Below are 22,819 nucleotides of genomic sequence, written 5' to 3' on the forward strand. Positions count from 1 at the left end.
CCTGATAATGAAAGATGGTATTATATTAATTAGTGATGTTAGCAGAAACATATACCAATAAAATAAGTAGCTGGGACAGACTGCGTGAACAGCAAGGACATAATTATTACTGTTCTTATGGGGATTGAGTTGAGTCACCTTCTACAGTATAAGCTTCTTAGAACACATGGTGATCATATGCACTTGTGATGATATATGCGTGAAACCTCAAGACAACCACCCTAGGCATCATAAGTTCAAAAGGCAAACAAGCTACCTGCCTTTGTGGTGCTTGAAGTGTGCATTTGCTTGGAGACAGGCGGGTTTTGTGCAAACCCTCTTCTCTATCACTCACCGATCAGTCCGGGTGCTTTAGAAATGCTTCTCCTCTCCTAAAAGCACTCGAAGCACTGCTTGAACTAGCATCTCCTACTCGCACGAGCTCCTTTTCTTCCTACTATTAGAAATCTCTATAGAAGGTGGACTTATATTATAGTATGGCCCTCCAAGTCACCGTTCTGTCGATCAGAGCTCCCTGCTACTGCTAGCTCCTCTGCACTCTCTTATCAGGCTTCCTGGGGATGACTTGAGCGGGGTGAGAGATCTTTACTTAACTCTCGATCTCTGATTGATGATAGGGCTTCCGCTTAAGTGCTCGCCGCCTGGCACTACGTTACCTCCGATGGATTATCTACAACTTGGTCTAAGGTGTACTCGCTCCTCAAAAGCTCTCTGCCCCGTTGTCCTCTCTCGTTCCTTTCGCTGGCACTCCCGATACATTCTAAGCTAGAGGCTAGAGGGATGAGAGGTGGTAGGTCTCCTCTTGGATTCATTCTCCCAGAGCTAGAGAGACCTATCTAGTCTTGAAGATCTTTCTTCTTCTAAGGGCTGGGCTCGCACTCATACTGCTAAAACTCCTCAGCGGTGGGCTCTATAGTCTAATTCCAATTCATGAGCTTAGGCCTAAGGTGGGCTCACGAATAGGGCCATTAATAAGTCGCGTGCCAATCAATAGGTCAAGCTCTAGTCAGTGAGTTCGCCTCCCCTTCATTCTTCGCCTTCTTTTTCTTCTCATCTTAATCTACTTCGCCCGGAACTTATATTATATACAGGCGGAGGAAAAGCAATGAGCCGGTCATCGCACCCGTCCTATGCACCCGCGTCCGGCAACTCGGCCTAGGCTCTCCCCCGCCTATTCTATCAATGGTTGACTTGACAACAGTTACAAAAAACAAACAAACAACTTTGAACAATGAAAATACAAGGTCCCAAAGACCGACTAGTAGGGTTACCTAACACTATATATAGTGTTAGCTACCTGAACAAAAGCCCTATAAATATAAATTCCGAACTATGAACTATGAAGAGAAGAAGAACGGAGTGTCCTCTGACTGAATGAATCGACTCCGGAGCCCTCTACTCCGCCATTGAGTCTGCCGAAGACCCGACGAAGAGAATATTGACTGAAGACCCGAGGAGTGATCGCGATCATTCCTTAGCCGCCAAAAATATAGTAAATTAAGCCACCGGCTCCTCATTCCGATCCTGAATGCGAAGAGAATAAGATGCCCTCGCCTCCTCTTCCCTTCGTGCTTCCTTCTCTACCCCGCGCTTCCTTCCTCACCAATGACTGAGAGCCCTCCCCGATCTCGAAGCCACTAGACTCAACATGACGGACTACTGGCCTATGAGTCTTGAGACCCGTTTAGGACAAGCAAGAAAGACGAGACCTAATCCCGATCTTACCTAAGATTGATGATTACTATGGACTGATTGATAGTGCCTAAGATTGATTGGTAGGACGACGACACCACTATTGTCTTGCATTCACTCGTTAGCTCAGTCGACGGAGCAAGATGAACGGCTTGCAGCCCCTCCGCTCCACTGGTTTAGTCGACCGGAGCATAGCACCCACTCGCGTGTGATTGATTGTCCGATCGAATGGAAAGCTGGCGACCGAATTCATGAGAAAGGTAACCCGACATAGTCAAGAATGGAAAGCTGGGCTACAACTACATCCGGCAGAGGCAGCCCGTGATAAACTCTTCCCTGCCCCATTAGCTGACCGCTTCACTCTCGCCCCTGGCTCCTTATGAACTCCGGTGAACTCTCTTCTTTGACTACTGCCACTGGTTTTCTTATAATTTATCTCTTCGACAGTCCTTTATGAGAACTCTCCGACTTGCTTGCATGTGTGTCGCATATTTCTAGCCTTCCTTCTGAGCCAGGATCAAACTCCTCTTTGGAACATAATTGTATGTGCATTTTTAGATTCTCTCTTCTACATATCTTGACCTCCTGCATTTTCTTTATTATCTTCTCTTATAGTCAATTAAATTACTACTTACTTTTATATTAGGCCTGCATTTTCTTTATTCTCTTCTCTTATAGTCAATTAAATTACTACTTACTTTTATATTAGGCCTGCATTTTCTTTATTCTCTTCTACATTAGTCGTAAATAGCCCCAAAGGCTATGCAGAGTAGAGAAATAGCCAAAGGGGCTATTTACGACTAATCCGAATCTCCTGCATTTCTCTACCGTAAATTCCCATGTTGAACACCTCTGCGCATCCCCCCTACTATATATTAAGTTCTCTTTCCACTCCTTGGTACACCATTGACGACGTAGGTATGCCTGCCATTTAGATATGAGACTAATCCGATCGATTGTAATTTACCTCCTCGCCTTTAGGGCCATTTATGTAATACTACTTTAACATGAACGACAGCAGCTCTGGAAAAAATACATTCACAAAATCTAGTAATTTAATTTAAGGAAAGCGAATCCATTCTTTGGCTCTCCGGCCGCATTACCACCGGTCCAATTGGTGAATACAGATAGGTTCAGAAGGACAACCCCTACGCGAGAATCAGAGTGAAGTGAGAGCAGTCGAGTCGGGGACAAGACGAAGTGGAGACGAGGACATGAGCGACTTAAAGTGCAATGCTTGCGAACTAATCAAGTGTGGGCTCACAGTTATGGAGCGATTCAGACCTCCATAAAGAAGATTCATCATAGCCATAGGCATGCATGTCTCATATAGAAAAGATAGCGGACAAGTTCCGCGGCTCTTCATCCCGCATAGTGGGGAAGCAAGAATATCATATTGACTCCTCCAACTGAAGTGAAGCAGCCGGAGAAGAGTGAATGTCTTCGCATACAATAGTTTAGTCCCTACCAACAATCTTAGGTAAGATAAACTGAACTTGTCCGGTGGGCTCGCTGGGTTAAATTCCTTAAGTGACTCGTCCATCTCGGACTCTACCTATGCAGGCAGGATAGGAGGTTCGCACTCGTCGTGGTCAAGTCGTGCGAATGCCATTAATTATTACCAGAAGGACTCATATATAAAGAAAGATGCGAAGTCGAAGAGTGAACGAGAGCGAGCGACGCAGGGAACGGTAGGACCACTCAAGTGGAATGGAAGTCCCACGGAGCAGTGCCCGTCAAAGCAAGCCGGGTCTTAGTGGAGAAGGGAAAACCCGGATCGAATAGTAGAGCCTTCCTTGCCCGGATCCGATGTGGAGTGGAGAGCCTAGGGAGGACTCCCGGATAGGTAGACGTGGGGAAGCCAGGACGCTTTAGACCAATGAACGAAGAATGGGGAAAGAAAGAATAGAGGAGACTAAAGAGCGGTGCGGGAACTTCTCAATTCAGTATAGCATGCCTAATCAAAGGAGATAAATTGCCCCAAGAAGATAAATAGCCCCAAAGGCGTAGACTAACTGTATATAATATAAGAGTTGTACCTCTGCTACGCAGAGGCATATAAATAGCCAAAGGGGCTATTTACGACTAAGTAGACTAATCCGCCTGTATATAATATAAGTTCCTCTGCTATGCAGAGCAGATAAATAGCCTTTGGGGCTATTTACGACTAACCCTAAAATCAATATAAATTCCGCACGGGAGAACTACAGTGACAAAGGAAGTCTCGGAGTCTTCCAACGGGACCCACTACGCGAACTCAGTAGACCTTCTGATAGGGGCTCAGACCGCTTGGACAGAAGTAGGAGTCCCACCTCCCACTGCTTCCCATGCCGATAGATCGAAGGCCCCGTAGAGTGGTCTGCTCGCCGCCCATTGACTGGACGAATGCGGTCTCTTGCCTCTAGCCTTACAATCAATATCTTTCCTTTGCTTCGCTCCTTTCCCTTTCTTCCCGTCCCCCGTAGGTGCTCTCACTTGAGAGTCGTACTGGATAGTCTGAACTTAGAATATCGGCTTGACAGTTATAGGGAACCCCGGGTCCGCTCCTACCTCTGAGCTGTCTCGTGCGTTTTTAGCCGCTGTCTCGCTTGTCTATGTCACTTGTCTCCTGGCCCCTCCCGCGGGTGAAGACTACTGGCCCTAGCATTGGGTTGGGCAGAAGACTTCGGTGCCACGGCTTCGCCCTTGAAAGGCAGTCGTTCTTCTCCCTCGCTGGCTCGTTCATTCCACTCGCTGCTCGCTACACTTTCTCTCGCTTGTCGAATGAGGATAGTGATTGTCGATCGATCCCGTCCTTCCGCCTCCTCCCCTATCTGATTGTCGCAACTGCTATTCCCTCATTCCAAGACTTCCCCTTTCCGGTCCTCCCTCGCTTCGCACCTTCTTATCTATCGATGGTCCTTTCTTTGCAGCTTGGATGGGAAGAGATATTCCGCCTCCCTTCGTTTGAACTCAAATCACTCTGATTCTCGGTGCCCTACAACTGAAGCCTATGGCCTTTTCTGCTCGTAGTCACTGGGGCTTAGTAAAGTTCCTCTACGTCACGGGTTATACTACTTGAGCACTCGGGTAAGGGACTCTGGCCATCGCCATCTGAACAAACAGGATTCCTGTAGAGTCCTATCCAAGATCAGGTCTGAATTGATTCCCGGCAAATAAAGGCTCTCCACTGCTCGTCCCGTCCTCATCGATCTCCACTGATCTTCGAACCCGAGGTGGATATCGACTATTGAATTTGACTTCGCCTCGCGCGTCGTTATCACTCGCCCCTCACTTGTCTGTATGGGATCGTAAGGCCTTACTATATATTTGGCAACAGCGACGTGTAGACGGCAACTACTATAATATTACTCATTCAGCAACGAATGATGAAGTAGTTGTAGCCTACCTATGCTTCCTAGTAGTCCGAGGCCGGGATATCTATGTTCAACCAGTAGAAGCTCTTTCATTGGTTCCCTCTACTAGCCCTCTTCTTCACTATTCATTGAATGCCGGAGCAGCGGGAAGCATGAGTAGAAGCAGGGACAAGGGCCGAATCCGCAATTTACTATATTTTTTGGGGCTAGTAAAATAGTCTAGGGTGGGCCAGCCGGAGAAGTGGGACAAGAGGTTCCGGACAAGCAGTGGGTTGTGGACCGATTCCAGATCATCGGGATATCTCCTTCCCAGTTCTCGTTGTCCCACTCGCCTTCCCTACCATTTTGCAACCTTTGCATACGAGTCAGTAGACATAGTTCCCATAATTCCTCTTGTGTTTTCTCAGGTGCCTGTAGTAAATGTTCTCCCTCGGTTCAACCAACTAAAGATAGAGATTGCCTCCTGTCGCATTCACACTCCGTACCTTTCGCACAGCTCCTATAGAGAAAAATGATTAAGGAGCCCCGCTTCCTAGGCCGCAAGCAAGACACTCTTTCTTTCTGTGCAGATAGACAAAGGCTTATTCATATTAGCTCGCCAGAGGGACTAGTATACTAGTATAATATAAGCATTGCATTGCACTTGTCTTCGGGGAAGTTGACGAAGCCCTGTGAGGCGCGGCATTCGTTTCACTCGATCCCGGTACGCTGGAGGGAGAGCAAGAATTGATTGACCGCATCGTCTTTATAGTTTATAGTTCATGATCCTTTTGAGCGGGAATTTAAATCCAAGATAAGGCGGCTCGGTCGGGCCCGCTTCCCTTGAAAAGGTCGGATTATTGGCTCCGGAATTCGAGACATTCCTACTACCGACAATTGGAGTGAATCCTTTGACCTGCGTCTAAATGGTCGGCTCTTCCACTCACTCGCTCCTTCCTTGCTCGCCTCTTTCCCACTGTCTTGGTCCACCACTGCGGAGCACCTCGTCCCATTCACAAAGAGACCCTGAACTTCGACATCTCCTTTCCGAGTCTATTCCTGCTCTTCCTATATGGGCAAAAGAAGGCTTAAAGGAGTGATTCTTCCGAAGCCCGGGCGACTTCCTTCCAGAGCTGATCCTCGTCACTTCTCCGCGTCGTTGCCTCGCTCCTTCATGTCGGCTTGAGTCGGCTTTCCGCATCTTCGCTCGCTAACTGAGCTTCCGCAGGGTGGTACGGTCAACCTTACCTGCTCTGATGGATTGGTCGATCCGCCCAAATATATAGTAAGGGCTTATCTATAATTGATCATTGGGAACTTATATTATATACAGGCGGCCCTCATATAGTTAAGTTAAATTGAGGATAGGTGGTCTCCGTTCCGTGCCCTACCTAGTGAGAGCCGCCTAGCCCTATTTCTCTATCTATTCTAATTCTATTATAGCTCTTTCTTGGATCTGAACTGAACTCTGGGGATCTTAGCGCTCGTCCTTTCCTTAGTTTCTTTAGGATGGGATCTGGAGAAATTATAGTAAGGGCGCATAGGCTGGGCCCGGTAGTGTAGTTCGTTCGTCGCATCGCATAGGATGGCACTGGCACCGGGATAAATTATAGTAAGGGCGCATAGGATGGCGAATTGAGTTCCTCAACAGGCTCAGGCTAGGCTAATGGCTTGTTCCGTTAGAGCTCACTCATGCTCATAGAAAAAATGACAACAGCAACATCAAATCGAAAGAAATTGATTTCAATGAGAATGACTGCAAAAACTTAGAACTTAGAGACGAATTCCTCTCCTTAAACTTACTAAATGAAGGGCGAGACGTCGTTATCTCGTTCCTCTTTCTACTCTTTCGACTTATATAGCAAAACTAAAGATGAGCTCCGGACCTCGCTTTGAGTTCGAGTTCGTGTTCTTGTCGCTGAAAACTTACTAAATGAAGGGCGAGAACTATTTCGTTGAGTGTTCGACCGGTCCCGGTTCATCCGATAGAACTGCCTACCAATCAATGGTCAGATCCCGAGGACGGCCTCTCTCTGCCCACTTTTGGTTTTCTTTCTTGGAAATTTACTATATTAATGGCACTCGAACTATTCTGGCTAGCTAATTTGCTCTCCTATTAAAGATCTATGGCACCGACCTCTACTTCTTCTACCCGAGACCCGATACCCGACTCACATCTGCCGTGGACTCAGCCTATGCCCTCCGCCCGGGCACCTCCTCTTGCTGGAACTCGGCCTGGGACTTGTCCTCAGCCTTGGACTCAGAGCCTGGGACGAAGCCCTCCCTAACCATACCTGTGACGGGAATTTAAATTGAACCGCCCTAAAATAAATATAAATTCGGGACGAATGATCCGTTCGAGTTCGCTGACCTGGGATTCGTGAGCTCGCTCCCTAGGCCGAGTCGGAGGCATTCTCTACGCTGCTTATCTCCCCCGGTCCGGACGAGTCAATCTGAGCTTAGCCGGGCAGAGCTAGTTTACTTTGATCAAACCGAGAACTCAGACTTGCGAGATGCTTTCGTTGAGTGCTTTCTTACTTTTGAACTGGTGACACGAGGATGACATTCTTTTGAACTAGTGACACGAGATTTGAACTTGAATCGACTGTGAGCTTCGCAAAGCTGGGCCGGTGGTTCTACTATACCAGATACCTGATTGGACAAAGATCAGAAAGGTAGCGCGTCACACTCTCCAATTAATTGGTAGCGATAGGATTCTTGCATAGTGACTCACTCATCCCTCGTTCGCTCCGCTACGCACCTTGAACTTCTATTCTATTTCAGTCCGCATCACGAGACGAGCTCCTAGACCACTCTTCGCTCCGCACCTATTTCTTCGTTCACTAGCCTATCTTATTACTAGAAAGCTCAAGATCTCTCTCTCTGCTCTGCTGATCTTCTCTTCTCTGAATGAGTACGCATGAATGAGTAGGCAAGAAGTCGGCTCTTCCATTACTTATAATTAGAATGATTCTGTCTCGCTCCACTTCAACTACTCGGCTCGCTAAGCACTAAAGTCGGCGAGGGCCTCGGTAGTTCCTCTATTCCCGGCTTCTTTCGCACAGCAGGCGACCAGTACAGTACAAGGCATGATGGGGACTTCCAACCAGTACTCGGCATATGATGGAGCTAGTGGCATCTGATCTTTCTTTTCTCAGTTCTAGCTCCCGTATTGAAGTCTCTTGCTCTAGCTCCCGTGGCAGAACACTGATTCTCGCTCCCGACGGAGACTGGGATCGCATAGCTTAGCTTCACTTGTCGCTCCGCCCATACTATAATAAATTCTGCTCCCTCTCTCTTGCAACTCTTACTTGAACTCTCTTCTCTGACTTTCACTCTCTCCTGGAACTCTCCTATCCTATTCACTATTCAAAACTACGTATATTGGGATTCGGATTAGTCGTAAATAGCCCCAAAGGCTATAATTGACTTTTATATTAGGCCCCAAAAATAGAGTAAGTTGTAGCAGAGGTACTTATATTATATACAGGCGGATTAGAACTTAATTATAGTAAGTAGGGCCAAAGGGGCTATTTCTCTCCTTCTTAATTTATATTTTTTTAGGGGGCTTGCTCCTGCCCCAGAAGAGGGAAACTCACCGAACATTCATCAATAAAATTGAAGATTTGTAGTGATTTTGCTACTTTATTACAATACAATCCATTTTGTATTGTAATTTTCGGCTTACTTTTTTTATCAAATTTGACCAACTTCCAGAGCGGGACTACTGAAGCTGCTATGTGGGATCGAATGAATTGAACTGAGCGGTACCGAGTCGGCTTTCCGAAGCCATCATGGTATGGTCCTCCTCTCGGGATCTGACTCAGCTGTCTTCTCTCGTCGGCTACGCAACTTTGATTCTTCGCTTGAACTGGAGATGTGGAAAGAGTTCCGGCAGGCAGAAAAAGCTCCGGCTAAATTGGGAGCTACGAGAAACCAACCTTCAAATTGAACAAAAGTAGTGCTTGAACAGTCTACTGAGATCGAATGAATTGCCAAATTCTACTCCTTCTAGAGCGGCACTGGTTTGCCATATATAGCGGACAAGATTTGAAGTGAAATCAACCTCCTTCCAGAGCGGGACTCCTTTTGCTGCTATATCGGCTTAGATTTGATGCCTCCCTTATGGTCCTTTCAGAGCTAGACTGGTTTAGCAGTCATATTCTCTTACTTTGATTACTTTGATTACTTCAGCTCTTAGTCGGACTGCATTGGACAGCAGCAATGGTGCACTCCTTTTCTTTCTTTTGCTGCTCTATGCCCCGGACACTCTACTATTATTATCAATCAGTTGGAGACTGCAGCAATTGAACAACTCATTTTCCTTCCGTACTTATATTTTTGCGGACAAGGACAAGGAAAAGAATGGAATTGGAATCTTAGCCTCCCAGGGGAAAGCAAGGAGAAGTGGCAAGAGAGGTTGGGATAAGAAAGAAGAAAGAGAGGAGACGAAGACCGAGGACAGGTCGGACAGGAGACTAAGCGGACCAAGGAGAGAGATCCGAGTAGCGAGATCCGAGCAGCAGGTGGACGGCGCCTTTACTTTAGGTAGCCCCGGGGAAGAGACCAATTTGCCCGCTCGTCTTACCCGCTGGCTGAGAGTAGGGCTGCTCCCTAGTAAGGGGAGAGAAACTCTACTGTTGTGCTATCCTCGCTTCCCAACTCCAACTACGGATTCGGATTCGCTACGTCACTGCGTTCGTCCCTTTGACTCCGGTCTCTACTACCGCTCCGTGGGTCCACTCTTCCTCTGCCTTCGCATGAGCATTCGCATTTAGTCGCCGCTCCCCATCGCACCCGTCCTCTGCCTTCGATCTCGGGCTATCTGAAACATCTAACCGGGCGGCTTGCTTCAGGTCATTGGCGGGCTCAGGAGAGGTCTTCCTTTCCCCCGCTCCTCTCCCAAACTTTCCTTTATTATAGAACAAAAGAATGGAACTTGATTGCAAAGAAGGGAAAGCTTGCAAAATGAGGCTTAGTAAAGGTGCGAGGCTACCACTAATGAGGAGTCGGTGACTTGTTCCCTTTTGAAGCTCAGCTCATTCGATTGGATTGGATTCGAAGATCAAGTTTCGGTAAGGTTGGCTCGCTCGTCGCTCGCTGGGTTCGAATTGGTCTTTATTCTTATTCTTTTCCCCGCTCTTCGACACAAGCTCTTTGCCGGTCCTACTCCCAAGTCATCGTTGACTGTCACTTGGAACTGTGAACTAGTAAGCTCTTCCTCTGCACTAGGACTGCCATTAGGAACCTATCCCATTGAGTAGGCAGTGGTTAGGCGGCTGCAAAGCATGTACCTGCCGTTCAATAATGACTAGCCTAATAGCCCTTGCTAAGATAGGGCTCCTAAAAGAAAAGGTAGCAGTAGTGGGGTGAGCCTCACGGGACCTACTTCCCGAAGCTTACGAGCTGCCTACTCGAAGGGAAGACCATTCTCTTTCTTCTGAGTCGGCTGCCTCTCTTTTCTGGCTTCCCGGGGATAAAACTTTCTATATAGCTTTACACATGTAAACTCGTGCGTCGTTTTTTATTTGCAAAGATTTCGCTTCGCTCTTCAGCAGGGAATTGCCCAGATTGCGCGCTCCGCGCGGGCCCCGTCACCGACTCCGCCCGTTTATTCGCCTCTAACCGGCTCGTCTTTCCTCTGACTTTCATTGGCTGATCTCCTAAGACTTGAATTGGCATTCCTTTCTCTGGGAGCTGGCCTCTCCCTCCTTCGCTCCTCTCCTTTGCCTGGCCCACCTGAATTCAAAGACTGAGCCTTCGCTTCCCTTATGGTCTTTGCGTCGCTTTGCTCGCTCCTCAAGTGGGGAGCGTAAACTTGCTCACGTGCTGATTCTATTAAGACGTCGTTTCACTCGTTCCTTCTACTCTCCCTACCCTTCCGTCTGTCATGCCGTAGGTTCTTTTGCACCTACCCTTCCGTCTGTCATGCCTTGAAGCTGGGCCCAGTGAAGGAGCGAACGGCGGACTCAAGCGTTCGTCGGCTAATGAAAGCGCTTATCCTATGAGGACAGATAGGTGCCATGAATCGACTTACGAGAGGGTGGAATCGACTTACGAGACTGAAAAGGACACATGAATGGAAAGACGCCTAGGTAGGTTCAAACTCCTCTGGTCTAAATTCAAGCTCAAGTTAGCCGAGCTATATTTCCATATATATCTTTATAAGTGCTCCGTCCTCACTCGCTGCAGACATCTGGTTCACCCACTATTAAGTCTCAACCTCACTGACCATCAGACTCATTATCTTGGAGACCTCTGACCCTCCTATTTGATCCGGGTGCCAAAGAGGAAGGAACTGCTATTCCCATGGGCTCATGCCGTCTAATCTAAAGAGGATGCTCCGGCTATTCCGCTTCGCACCTCGCTTGAAGGCTTGCTAGTGGGGAACCGCCCCTCGGATCATGAATCTCTTAGTCACTCGAGTGAGCTGACCTATCTTCATTGTCGTCTTTCCGGACCGGCTTCGTCGAAATCTTTGCAAACACGCGCGGTCAGTAGGCTAGGGCATAGCAGCTGGTTCAGAGCATCTATCCTTACCTTAAGCGCAGTGGGCAGAGCCCGGATCGTCTGACCGCTCCTCGCTTCGGTGAGAACTGAGCACTGGTGCCTCCTCTTGACTGGGATGAACGTAGCACCTAGACCTAGGCACGCACTCATCGGCCCTTACTATATATTTCTGGCTGGCTGGCTTATCTTATCTTATCTTATCTAAAAAAGGATGGTCGGCTCGTCCGAGCTAGGCGTGCTTCAGGTCATTGGCTTTCGTTGAGTGTTCTTGTTGTGCGAGCTGCTTTCCGTGCCTATGCCAATTAGTCTCCGGAGCTGAACTTCACTGAGAACTGGTGACACGCGTCTTTGGGTGCTCTGCACGTCTACCCGTCGTGACCTCGGGCCTCGCTCTATGATTGTTCTTGCTTCTCCGGCTGGATTGCATGCCCCGGCTTCGATAAAAAGAGAGGCTTAGTTCGCTAAGAGAGGGATAGTTCGGTCAGAGAGTGCTATAGCGCTGGTCTTCGATATAGGTCTCCAGAGCTGTCTTCAGAATTGGCGGATCAATCAGCGGCCTATTTGGGGCAGCCAATAGAAGAGTCCCGTTAGGGCTTCCCAACGGAGGTTCGTCTGACTTCGGCCTGGGATCCGTTCTCATTAGCTATATGTCTTCCCCCCTTTTGTTTGCAAAGATTTCGCATAGCTCAACTTTGCCCCCCTGCTATCTCATTCCTGGGATGAAAGAGAAGATCGAGCAGAGGAAAGCCGACATTCAAAGCAGGAGAGAAGGCATAGGCCGAGCACCAGACCAGTGACGAGGCTGAGTCCAATATAACTGAGAAAGCAGTCCCGCTCTGGAAGGCTAAGAAAAAAGAGAAAAAAGTAAGAGAATATATATGTCAAAGCATTTTCTTCTTGAGAACTATATTTTAACTCGCCTTACTATAATATAAGTTCCGGGAGCAGTTCTATTAAAAGAGAGGTGCTCACGACAGGACCAGAGGTGCGCTTACGAGAGGAGGCGGAGCTCCTTTGATTGTAGGAGTAGGGGACCTTCTCTATACCATTTGATTGTAGGAGTGGGAGCGAAGACAGTGAGCCGTTCACCAGTGAGTGGAGACCAGTGAATGAGCCTCGACTACAGTTCGTGAGCCGTGAACCAGTGAGTGAACCATAGATTCATTCAAGTTAGGGATGCGGGATCGAAGCCTATTGCCCATGAGCGGTTCAATTTAAATTCCCGTTTGGTACTCCTGGCGAAGTCTCTTCTTGAAGGTGCGAGCGGTCCTGTCCTCTCTTATCGGTCCTTTCTTTGTTTGATTATTCTTCTAGCTTGACTTTAACTATATATAGTAGTAGTGGTAGCTGACCCTATTAGGCTTTGGGACCCTTATTTGATTATCATTCGTTCTTTCTTTCTTCAGTTTGCTTTTTCTTTGGATTGCTTCAATCACGGATTGCAAAGATCTCGCTATCGCTCGACTTTGCCGCTGTCGCTTCGATTGCAGAGATTTCGCTTTTCGTGGATTGCAGAGATCGCGCTTTGCTTGACTCTGCTGCAAAGATTGCACAAACGTTTAACTTTGCCGCTTCGCTTTGCTCAACTTTGCTGTTGTAACTGTTGTCAAGTCAACCATTGATAGAATAGGCGGGGGAGAGCCTAGGCCGAGTTGCCGGACGCGGGTGCATAGGACGGGATAGAAGATGCCGATCCAGTCCGATCCAACGAACCGAACAAGAATCAATAAAACCAAAGAAAAGTAGTTCTTTAGCACCTATGTGGGATTGCTTTTTCTGTGAAATGAACCCACCTTACGAGAGGCACTACTTCTGTCGCTATATGAGACTGAATTTCGATCTTTTTTGAGTGCTTCTCCGAGTGAGACTGGTTCTCCATCTATATAAGCTTACTTACTGAAGTTGGATAGCTTGACTATAATATTGTCTAGTTGTCTAGCTACGCCAATTCCTTATTATATTGTCTAGCAAAAGTCTAGCTGAGTGAAAGAACTATGACCAGTTGGGGACAGGCATACCTCATCCCGGGTAGATAAGGCGGAGCGAAGAATAGTGGCTTGCGCGGGGAATGAAGAATAGTGGCTTGCGCGGGACGGACTACTTTAATAAGTTCCCGGACTACTTTCTATTGCTATATAAGAATGAATAATGAGGTTCTCTCTGATCAGTTGAAGCAGAGCAGTCTTCGTTCCCATTCCATTCCTTTCTCTTAGATTAGATATTTATTGGTCAGTCAACTAATCGAAGAAGCGAAGGCATGCGCAAAGCCTCCTATATGCCTCTTCGAGTTCAGGGAAGTTGGCCCATGAGCGAGCCGACCGCGTAGTGGGTTGCTTTGAGCTTTGGCCAGACCTACTCTTATTGGCCGGCCGATCTACTCTTACCGACCGCAGAAAGGGACGACTGGCTCGGAGCGCTATCAAGTGGTCCAGGCTGTAGTCGCATTTTCTTAGTCTAGCCCCTTCGCTCTATTTCGTTCGCTCCTCTTTCACTCAATCTAACTCATAAGAAATCAGTCTCAGTCGTCAGTCTGCTCGTTGTCACTCGGGTAAGGAAGCAGAGGGACCATTCCTCATGTCATGCGATGGACGAACTGAAGCGTTCAATTTCTTTGGTGCGAACGAGAGTCTATTATCATTCATAGAAAGACACAGGTTCGGAAGCGATTCATAGAAAGACAGGTTCGGAAGCGAGCGGGGCTTCGTTGAGCAGAATTCCGGTCAGCGAAGGAAAGACCCGTCGGTTTAGGGGATCAGAATTGACTCGGCTGACGCCCGGGTCAATGGCATAAGCCGGTGAGTGTAGGTCGGGCGGACCGGCATGCGATCATTGAATTCAGTCGTACGGGCCATTCAAGATGGAATAATAGAATAGATTCATAAGAGAGTTCAAAGGAGGCGGATCAGGCAGAAGCAAGAGAGACAGAGGTGCGGTCGGACAAAAGAAAATAAGCCTCACGTAGTAGAGGGACAGCCCAGTCCCATACAAAAGAGAGAAGAAAGCCCAAGCAAGCCTAAGAGAAAAGAGAGAATCAAGCCCTGGCGAGGCGGACTCAAAGAAAGGAGAAGCCCCTAATATATAAATTGCGGTCGGGACTTTGGACATATATACATCGGAATTGCAAAGATTTCGCTTCGCAGGAGAGAGAGTTGCCCAGATTGCGCGCAAGCGCTCAACTGGGCCCGGTCGGGTGCTATAGATGGGGCTCGGTCCAGGTCTCAACGGGAGCAGCAAGGAAGCAAGGGTGCGGCCTCTTCCCATCAGCCGCCAAGTGGAGCTTTGGGAAGCCACTAAGTAAGAGTAAATCGGAGAATAGGGAAAGACATGCCATGGAAGCTGGATCAGATAGAAAGAGTCATCTGCGGTCATCAGCCTGATCTGAGTTCAAGTCATGCCTGGTATGAAAGAGAAGATCGAAATACATTTATATTTATTTTAGGTTCTGCTTCCTTGTCTGCCTCCACCAAATTCTCTCCTTTCCTTCAAATTTTGGGATTATAAAATCTTTTATTTCTCTTGAAGAACTTTCTCATATTCATTAATGACTTTCAAAATTCTCTGAGTAGACAACGATGCCACCCCTTGATCTTGCAAATGACAACAGAGCAGAGATGGTCAGTAATATGTTGATGAAACTAAAACATCATCACTGATCAGAAAGGAGATTTGCAAGCTGAGGCATGAAGGGATGAAAAACACATATGATGGTGAGAGAAGATGCTACTAGTGAGGGGAAGCCAGTTTGTTTGATGACCTATGGCCTCCCTAGGATGAAAATGGGACAAGAAAAGAACCCTAATAAACTAGGATATTTTGTGGGGGCTCTTGTATCCAATTTAGAGAAAAAAACAACTAGAATTGTATATTTATGTATTGAAGAGCTCCTATACATAAAAAGTGGAGAATGAAATCTGCATAGTAGTAGAAAATATACAAATGATAAAAATGTTGAACTAGACTAACATTAATTCACAGGAAAAAGAAATTAAAGATATGTTTTCAGTGATATATACCATGGGTCTTAGAAGAAGAAACAATAAGGAAAATAATCTCATGTTTGTATCGGTGCAAACTATGAAACTTTTGTTAACAATCGCCACAAAAATATAGTCAATAAAAAAAACATAAAGGGAAGAAGAAAAGGTTTTCAAATTTTCCTACTGGCAGTAGAATTTGGTAATAAGTTAATTGATCCTATTAGAATAATGCCTCAAACAAGTGGATGCAACAATTCCACAAGGATATCAATGAAAAAGGGAAGAATCATTTTGCCAAAAAATTCTTAGAGGAAAAATACTTAGGGGAGACCTCTCTCTCTCTCTTACATCCAAAGAATAAGAAAAACAAGAAGAAACATAAATATTTCTGCATTTATGAAATTTATGAAGCATGAAAACCTAGAGAGTCAGTTTCAAACTGTGAAACTGTTATACTTGTTCTTTGATGTAGTGAATCAAAAGCATGTACACTGGAATACCTTGATTTGGAAATGTGTCCACTACTCTTATAACTTCTTCTTGAGATATTCCATCTTTAGCATACATCTGATGAACAATGTTAATTATATCTTCACGGTCAGGCTGCCTGTTTCAACAGTCATTGTTTTGCATTAACATAGTCATACGCAGTGCTAGATGGTATTGGTTTACAACTGGAAAGGAAAGGTAACATTCTCAAAATAGGAATCAACAGTAGCACACAAAGAATTTGACTGTTTATCATGAACAGGCTGTCATTCCTAACTATTTGAAGTTGGTTATATGATCTTATACCTCCATTGAACTCTCTCTGTATATACCCAAACATATCAAGAGGCCAAAAGATGTGTCAATTTATATTTTTATTCTAGGTAATTAGGAAGAACTGAGTTATGTTCTAGAATGTTAGTGAATGGCTCAAAATCTCTAGTTTGCTAAAATCCTGAAGTGTGCCAACATGAAGGAGTATGCAATCAACACACAATAGATGAGCTATTGTGTTGTCGACCTAAAATCCAGCAGATCAAATTGACTTGAAAGCATTATAGCATATAACTGTATTACCATATAACCATATAATAAGAGTAAAAGCTAAGATGTTGTGACTATTGTACTGTATAACTGTAGAAGCTAGTGATGATTGGCAAAAAGAGGAATATGTAGGAGAGAGAAGGACGACGAAAAGAATAGGAAAGCGGAGAAAATCATGAAACAAAGAATTAGAGAAGACAATTTGACTTACCTAGTAACCACAAAACCCTACAAGAACTAGATGGAGACTTGCTCATTGTGTAATCGTCATTGATGATTGATCATCCTCCAAGCTGTCTAACTATGTTTCTGTAAGTCCAAATGTTCAAGTGGGTATTGGTGTTGGCACAAAGGTGGATCCATCTAGCCAGGTACCTTAAGAAGCAAACAAGATTTTTAAACCATGGAAGAATGAGATATGGGATCTAGTCTAGTGGAGCTTTTGAAGGACAAAGATATTTGTTTGGTACAAATGAATATTACATCAGGAACAGAAATAGAAACATGGAACAATTTATTGCCAAGGGGTATAATCAAGCAGGAGGAGCTGATTTGAATGATGTGGTCTCCCCAACTAGTGAATCATAATGCCATCAAAGTTCATCAAAGAGAACCATTTCCCTTATTATTGATTGATGGTGAATGTACGAGGCACCTATGGAAAGGGAGTTGGAACAATTGAGACTTGTCCGCAATTGATATATAAACTAAAAAGGTGGCATAATTCGAAATCTTAGTTTATACCACTTTTTTGGTTTCTAGAAAAAAAACTGTCCTTAAATGAATCTAGAACATCTCAAGGCATAGCAACACATTTGTTCAAGTTCCCAAGGATGATTTAAAATTCCTTGAAAAAGTAAGGAAGCATTAGACTAGACATGAGTTGATGTGGTCATGGAGAATCTTACCATTTTTTGTACTTGCTATTTTTATTCTTTTTTTAAAAAATTAGATTACTCTAATTCAACGCCTGAGGTAATCGAACTATGGTGATCTCTCTAAGTGGTTTCTCTTCATCAATGAACACCAACATGTTCTAAGTGGTTGAGCGCCCTGCTCAGGGAAGAGGTAGTCTCGAACCGTGAGAGATACCCACAAAAGAGGATTCTTATGATTATAGATTTATGAGGACCATTATTGGTGTTTAGCTAGTCCAAGATGAAGGATCATCAAGGATCAACACCAAGGTTTAAAATATCGAACTGTGCCGAGGTTTCAGTCCCAGACCGAAATGATACAATTTCGATATCATATCGTGCCGTGCCGGTATAGTTTCGATATTTTTAAAATATAAAAAATATTAACTAAAAATAAAAAAATTTAATCTAAATATTTAAAAATAAAAAATAAAATATTTTTAAAAAAATATTAGGATAATTTTATGAGGTTTTAATTAAGCCTACTTAAATTATCCCAATTATAGCTAGGAGTTGATTAAAATTAACTTGCGTGATTATTAAAATCTAAGTTTAAAAAAAAATTCGAACTCCGCGCAACCGCGACCGGGGCACGTGCAGCCTGTGCGATGTCTCCGGAGGCGTCGCTAGGCCTGCACGCCTCCGGAGGCATCATCGAACCCGGGCGGCACCTCCTAGACAGTATCCTAACCAAAACGCTGGTACCGATGTCGGTTCGTTAGCGGAATGAAAATTTTGACCAGTATCGAACAAAACGGCTCGAGATTTCAATCCTTGATCAACTCAACTACTTTAAAAGGATCAATCAATCTTCTATCCATGGGCCGAAATAGTGGAGTGAAAGGGTGGTCACATGAGGTTATATGCGCACAAGAGGAACCTCAAATACAAGAGGTCAAAGTCAAATGAGTATGAGATCTTCCATTTGCACTCACAAGATGCTAAAAGAGTAGTCAATTTCGAGTAAAAGAGAACCTTGCTCTACAATGAAGAGGGAAAATTTTACCTCATATATATATATATATATATATATATATATATATATATATATATATATATATATATAATATTACATTTAGGCCTTTGTAATACATGCTATTTACAAATATCTCCCTGATAGAAACCTCTATATATTCTTATGTTTAACTATAAAGATACAGTGTTTGAGATAGTTTTAATTCATGAGACATATGATGAGATATTTCCCTTTAAGGTCTATGTAATGTAAATTATACCAAAAATGGAGACATCTAATTGTTCAAGATAAAATTCATAAATAGACCAGTTGATATAAGAGGAGACAAGTACCAGTAAAACTTCTCCATTCGCCCATCTCGAATAAGAGGAGCATAAAGTGTAGAAAAATCATTGCCAGTTACAATAATAGGAACTCTATGAGTAACATCTGATTCTCTCCATTTCTGCCCAATGCTCACTCTCGTGGGATTATCTGATAAGTTCATCAGAGTTCCAACAACTATTTGGTTGTTGACTGTCATTTGTGTGTTTCCTAGATGCCCAGAAAGTGTGAACAGATTAGATGTTTTAATAAGCAGAACAAAAGTAGATTTTAATCAGAAAAGATAGGTTCCCTATAGATTAAAAGATAATTATGTTTGTCAGCCTTGAGGTCAACCAAGAAAAGTTTAATTGTCGTAGGCAACTGTAATTCGTTAGTCATAAGCTGTGATATATAACAATATAAGACAAAACGACTGACAATACTAACCAAATCTTCCCAGCCCAGCATCAATATCATTAATCATCAAACAGCTCATTTTACCCTGGGTTTTGGAAGAGAGAAGTCAGCATTCATGTATAATGAATTGCATTAGAAGCTGAAAGAAACATTTCAGAAAACCAAAACATGAATAAAGCTAAGTATTGACAAGCTCCCTGGACTTTTGTCCTACAGACAATCTACACCCAAACAATATAAACAAGGTTTATTATCTAATGACGCTCAAAATTCAGTTTAGTGTATTCATGTGTTGAGTCAAGTCACAGATGAGAACAGATTCAGCTGACGAACAAGAACTTTTTAGGTCTTGGATTTCAAAGGCAATTGCAGTAGACTACAACAAGGCTAGGAAATTGTTTCTCTATTAGTAAGGCATAAGGCACATGTTGGTTACAGGACCTTTAAAAACTAGCTGAGGCCAAACCAAGACTCAAAATCTCGAGCCATACTGTAGTAGTTTTGGTCTTTGACTAGAACAATGTTGTTTCGCTATCTTGTTGGCATTCTGATATATAGTGCCGATGGTGAATTAGAGGTGGAAGGAGGAAGGAGATAAAATAGGAAAAAAATAATGCAACTATATATTTAAGCTCAAATTTTGTTTTTCACCTAAAATGGTACAATTTTGATATTATGTTGTATGAACACAATTTACCAAAGAAAATAAAAAATAAAAAGGTTATTTCAACTTATCTTGACCTATATTGTAACATGTCAAGAAGTGTCAAATATGACATAAGACAATACTCATTGACAAATTACCGAAATGGCAATGTCAGAACAACTTTAGTATAAACCTAACTTATCCTAGCCCAACCTAAAAGCAGATCAAGAAAATGAGACAGGTTCCAACATCTCCTCCGCCAAAGGTAGCTTATGCTAAACGTATTATATGATCCCAGAAGAACTACTATCAATGATCAAGACACACGAAGAAACAAAAGTCCATTAGGAGAGTCAGTGTATAATTAAATTCTCAGGCTAAGTAACAGTAAAACAAGCACCTCCAAACTCATCTATATGGTGGTCTATCGTCTACCATTTGAATCCTCATTATTTAGGAGATCTAAGCGAGACCTCAATCAAATTCATAGCATTCTTTACCAGAATTAAGGAATAACTGTCATTGTAGAAATAAGTTAACTTAGAAAAACAAGCCACAAAGTTAATTAATTATGTCAATCAGATAATTGTACATGCATAATCATAGAAAATCAAAATTTGCAGGAATCCTAGTTCTTACTTGGTTTCCTTAATAAACACTAGGATCATTCAGACTTTCAAGTACACCCAAACATTCTTTTCTGAAGCTTTCCAAAATATTTCAATAGCTACAATTCTCCACATCCAGTTAATGGAAGTGTGAAATTTCGGAATCTTGTGAATTAAATTATTATTCTTAGTTTCTACACACTCATACAAGATGTAGATTGCTATATATGCTACTTGACAAAAGTTTATGCATAGCCAAGGATTAGAATGCCATTTTTATTAAAGTGGCCTGTTTCAAGTACATTGAATGATATTTTACTCCCATTGTCTAGAGAGTAGTTTTTCTGGACTTTCTTCTATTAAAGGATGGTTTTTTCCTTTCCTCCTTATCTCTCACCACAGATTCATTTCAACCCTTTGGAAATAAATTTATTTTAGTCTTGCCAAGGGTGCTCAAAAAGCTAATATTTTTGTGAATTAGCTTTTAGTCACAAACAAAAATAAGTATCATATCAAAGATTTGCACTGACAAAAGTTGTGAAGGGAAAAATAGAACTAGCCATTCTGTGCACCAAATAAAATAAAAGGGAATGAGAATTGTACTCCTCATCTGAGCATAAATCACGAGACTATCAATTGAAGATGACTAAAAGGATTGATGCTTTATCCCTAAAACAGAAGAAAAATGAGTGATAAACCCAGAAACTAATATGTAAAGAAAGAAAAATATTGATTTCCAATGTCTGAAAACTATATACTAGTGAAGATTCTGACTTGGTTTTGGATCACTTGAGAAGCTGTTCTGTAGCGCTCACGTATTAGCTTGCCTGGTTCTCCTAAAAAGAAGAGATTGCATTTAGAAAGAGAGCAACCTCTTAACAGCAAATTATGAAAAGATTTTCAACCTCGACCAGATTGGCTTTAAAATTTATTCATTTTTAGTTCTTAAAGCAAAGAACTCAAGGAAGGGGAATTACAGAAGATTGATAATCCATTTAAACAGAGTACACAAATAACATAGGAAGATATCCTTAAGAGCCTTCATTTGTTGACAGTTTGCCAAACCCAAGAAACAGATCCAACTTGATAAGATTATTTGACTGCGAAAGCCATCAAACAACAGAATTGAACACAGAAGTTGCCAGCTGATAATAGGGAAAGGCTGAGAAGGAAATAAACTAGGAAAAGACTTTATTGTTTACTAGTTTGACATGAAATTGAATAAATTTAATTGTTAGAATGCAGACAATACCTGCCCGTTCTGATTCCAGCTCCCCAGCAGACATAATGATAGGCTCCATTCCCATTGCACGAAAAATAAGTTCAGTTTGAAATGTTTTGCCTTGACCTTTTCCTCCCCAAATACCTACAAGACCATGAACTTGATTAGACTTCACTAAGATGGATAATAGCGAGTACAACAAGGTCTCACAACAAGCAACTGATAATGCCTGATGAACTAAATACAGAAAAGAACATGAATTTTGGTGTAGTAGGTAGAGTACATTGGCATGAAAAGTCATTATTTCAAGATAACTAGAAGTTGATAACTCGTAGAAAATTATTAGGATTAATCCTCTAGGTAGTCTCCTGTACCTACATATATCATCTTACTTATCATATTGCATATACATCTTTCTTACTAAATGATGGTTTAATATCTTGTAGCTCTCATGGGCATAGGCAAGTTGATACTCTGGTGGTAGGTTGCCACATGAAAACAGGGATCGAATCACCGGGGCAACAATCTCTTGGGGAATAAAATCCTTCCCACCTGAAGAGACCGCTTGATCACCATGATTTACTCCCTTCAAATCGCTATAAAACTGGTATTAAGGGGCGCCTGATGTGAGCGTTTCACCTTTTGCCACATGGTTTAATCTCTTGTATCATTTGGTCTGCATGGGTGAAACCTACCCTTCTGCTCGACAAACTAACACTAGATCAGCATGAACAAATCATTGGTGTTAGGCGAAACTGTTGTTATACTAGGCAGTAGCATCACTTTCTCAACTCATACCAATAAAGATGAAGGCTAACTAGCATTGTGAAGTGTTAAGGCTTTGCTTGAGATAGAAAGATTGCATAGGTGGAGCCAGCCTAGCATTGCATGGGGGCCTGACACATTCTAGGGGTGAATGCTTAAGGTAGGCAGAGTTAAGTGCAGGTGCAATAGTGGTTGGGTTAAACAAGATTTTTTTGTTGAAATTATAGCCTACTGTGGAAAATCAAATTATCCTAATTTAGATGATTCTAATATTCTGCTACAGCTGTGAATATCTTGTATTTATAACTATTTCCTATAATTAGTTATCAATCACGCAATTAATTTCCTATTAATTAGAATGTCTGTATTTAGCTACTTATTTTAAGTAATACATCATGTATTTATACCTCTCCTAT

General features: G+C 43.3%; 1 protein-coding gene across 1 annotated transcript; it reads right to left on the reverse strand.

Annotated features, from left to right (window-relative positions):
* Nucleotides 1-9,712: 9,712 nt before the first annotated feature.
* Nucleotides 9,713-21,723, reverse strand: LOC141813523 (ribulose bisphosphate carboxylase/oxygenase activase, chloroplastic-like). The gene is made up of 6 exons (XM_074701491.1): nt 21,669-21,723; nt 21,191-21,252; nt 19,193-19,247; nt 18,772-18,973; nt 16,015-16,121; nt 9,713-9,939 (listed from the first exon to the last, which is right to left on the reverse strand). The coding sequence occupies exons 1-6, from the start codon at nt 21,721-21,723 to the stop codon at nt 9,713-9,715; spliced, it is 708 nt and encodes a 235-aa protein (XP_074557592.1).
* Nucleotides 21,724-22,819: the final 1,096 nt, after the last annotated feature.

Source organism: Curcuma longa, chromosome 20, assembly GCF_044706935.1.
Source record: "Curcuma longa cultivar G26 ecotype Majalengka, Jawa Barat chromosome 20, ITB_CL_G26_1.1, whole genome shotgun sequence".
NCBI lineage: Eukaryota > Viridiplantae > Streptophyta > Magnoliopsida > Zingiberales > Zingiberaceae > Curcuma > Curcuma longa.

What these genes read in the sequence shown, in the direction of transcription:
- LOC141813523 (XM_074701491.1), bottom strand. Translation starts at nt 21,723, where the DNA reads ATGGGAATGGAGCCTATCATTATGTCTGCTGGGGAGCTGGAATCAGAA. An exon ending in CTCAAGTGATCCAAAACCAA is followed by an intron (nt 19,248 to 21,190) that starts GTCAGAATCTTC and finishes TCCAAAACCCAG; the next exon opens with GGTAAAATGAGCTGTTTGAT. An exon ending in GGACACATTTCCAAATCAAG is followed by an intron (nt 9,940 to 16,014) that starts GTATTCCAGTGT and finishes TCTATAATAAAG; the next exon opens with GAAAGTTTGGGAGAGGAGCG.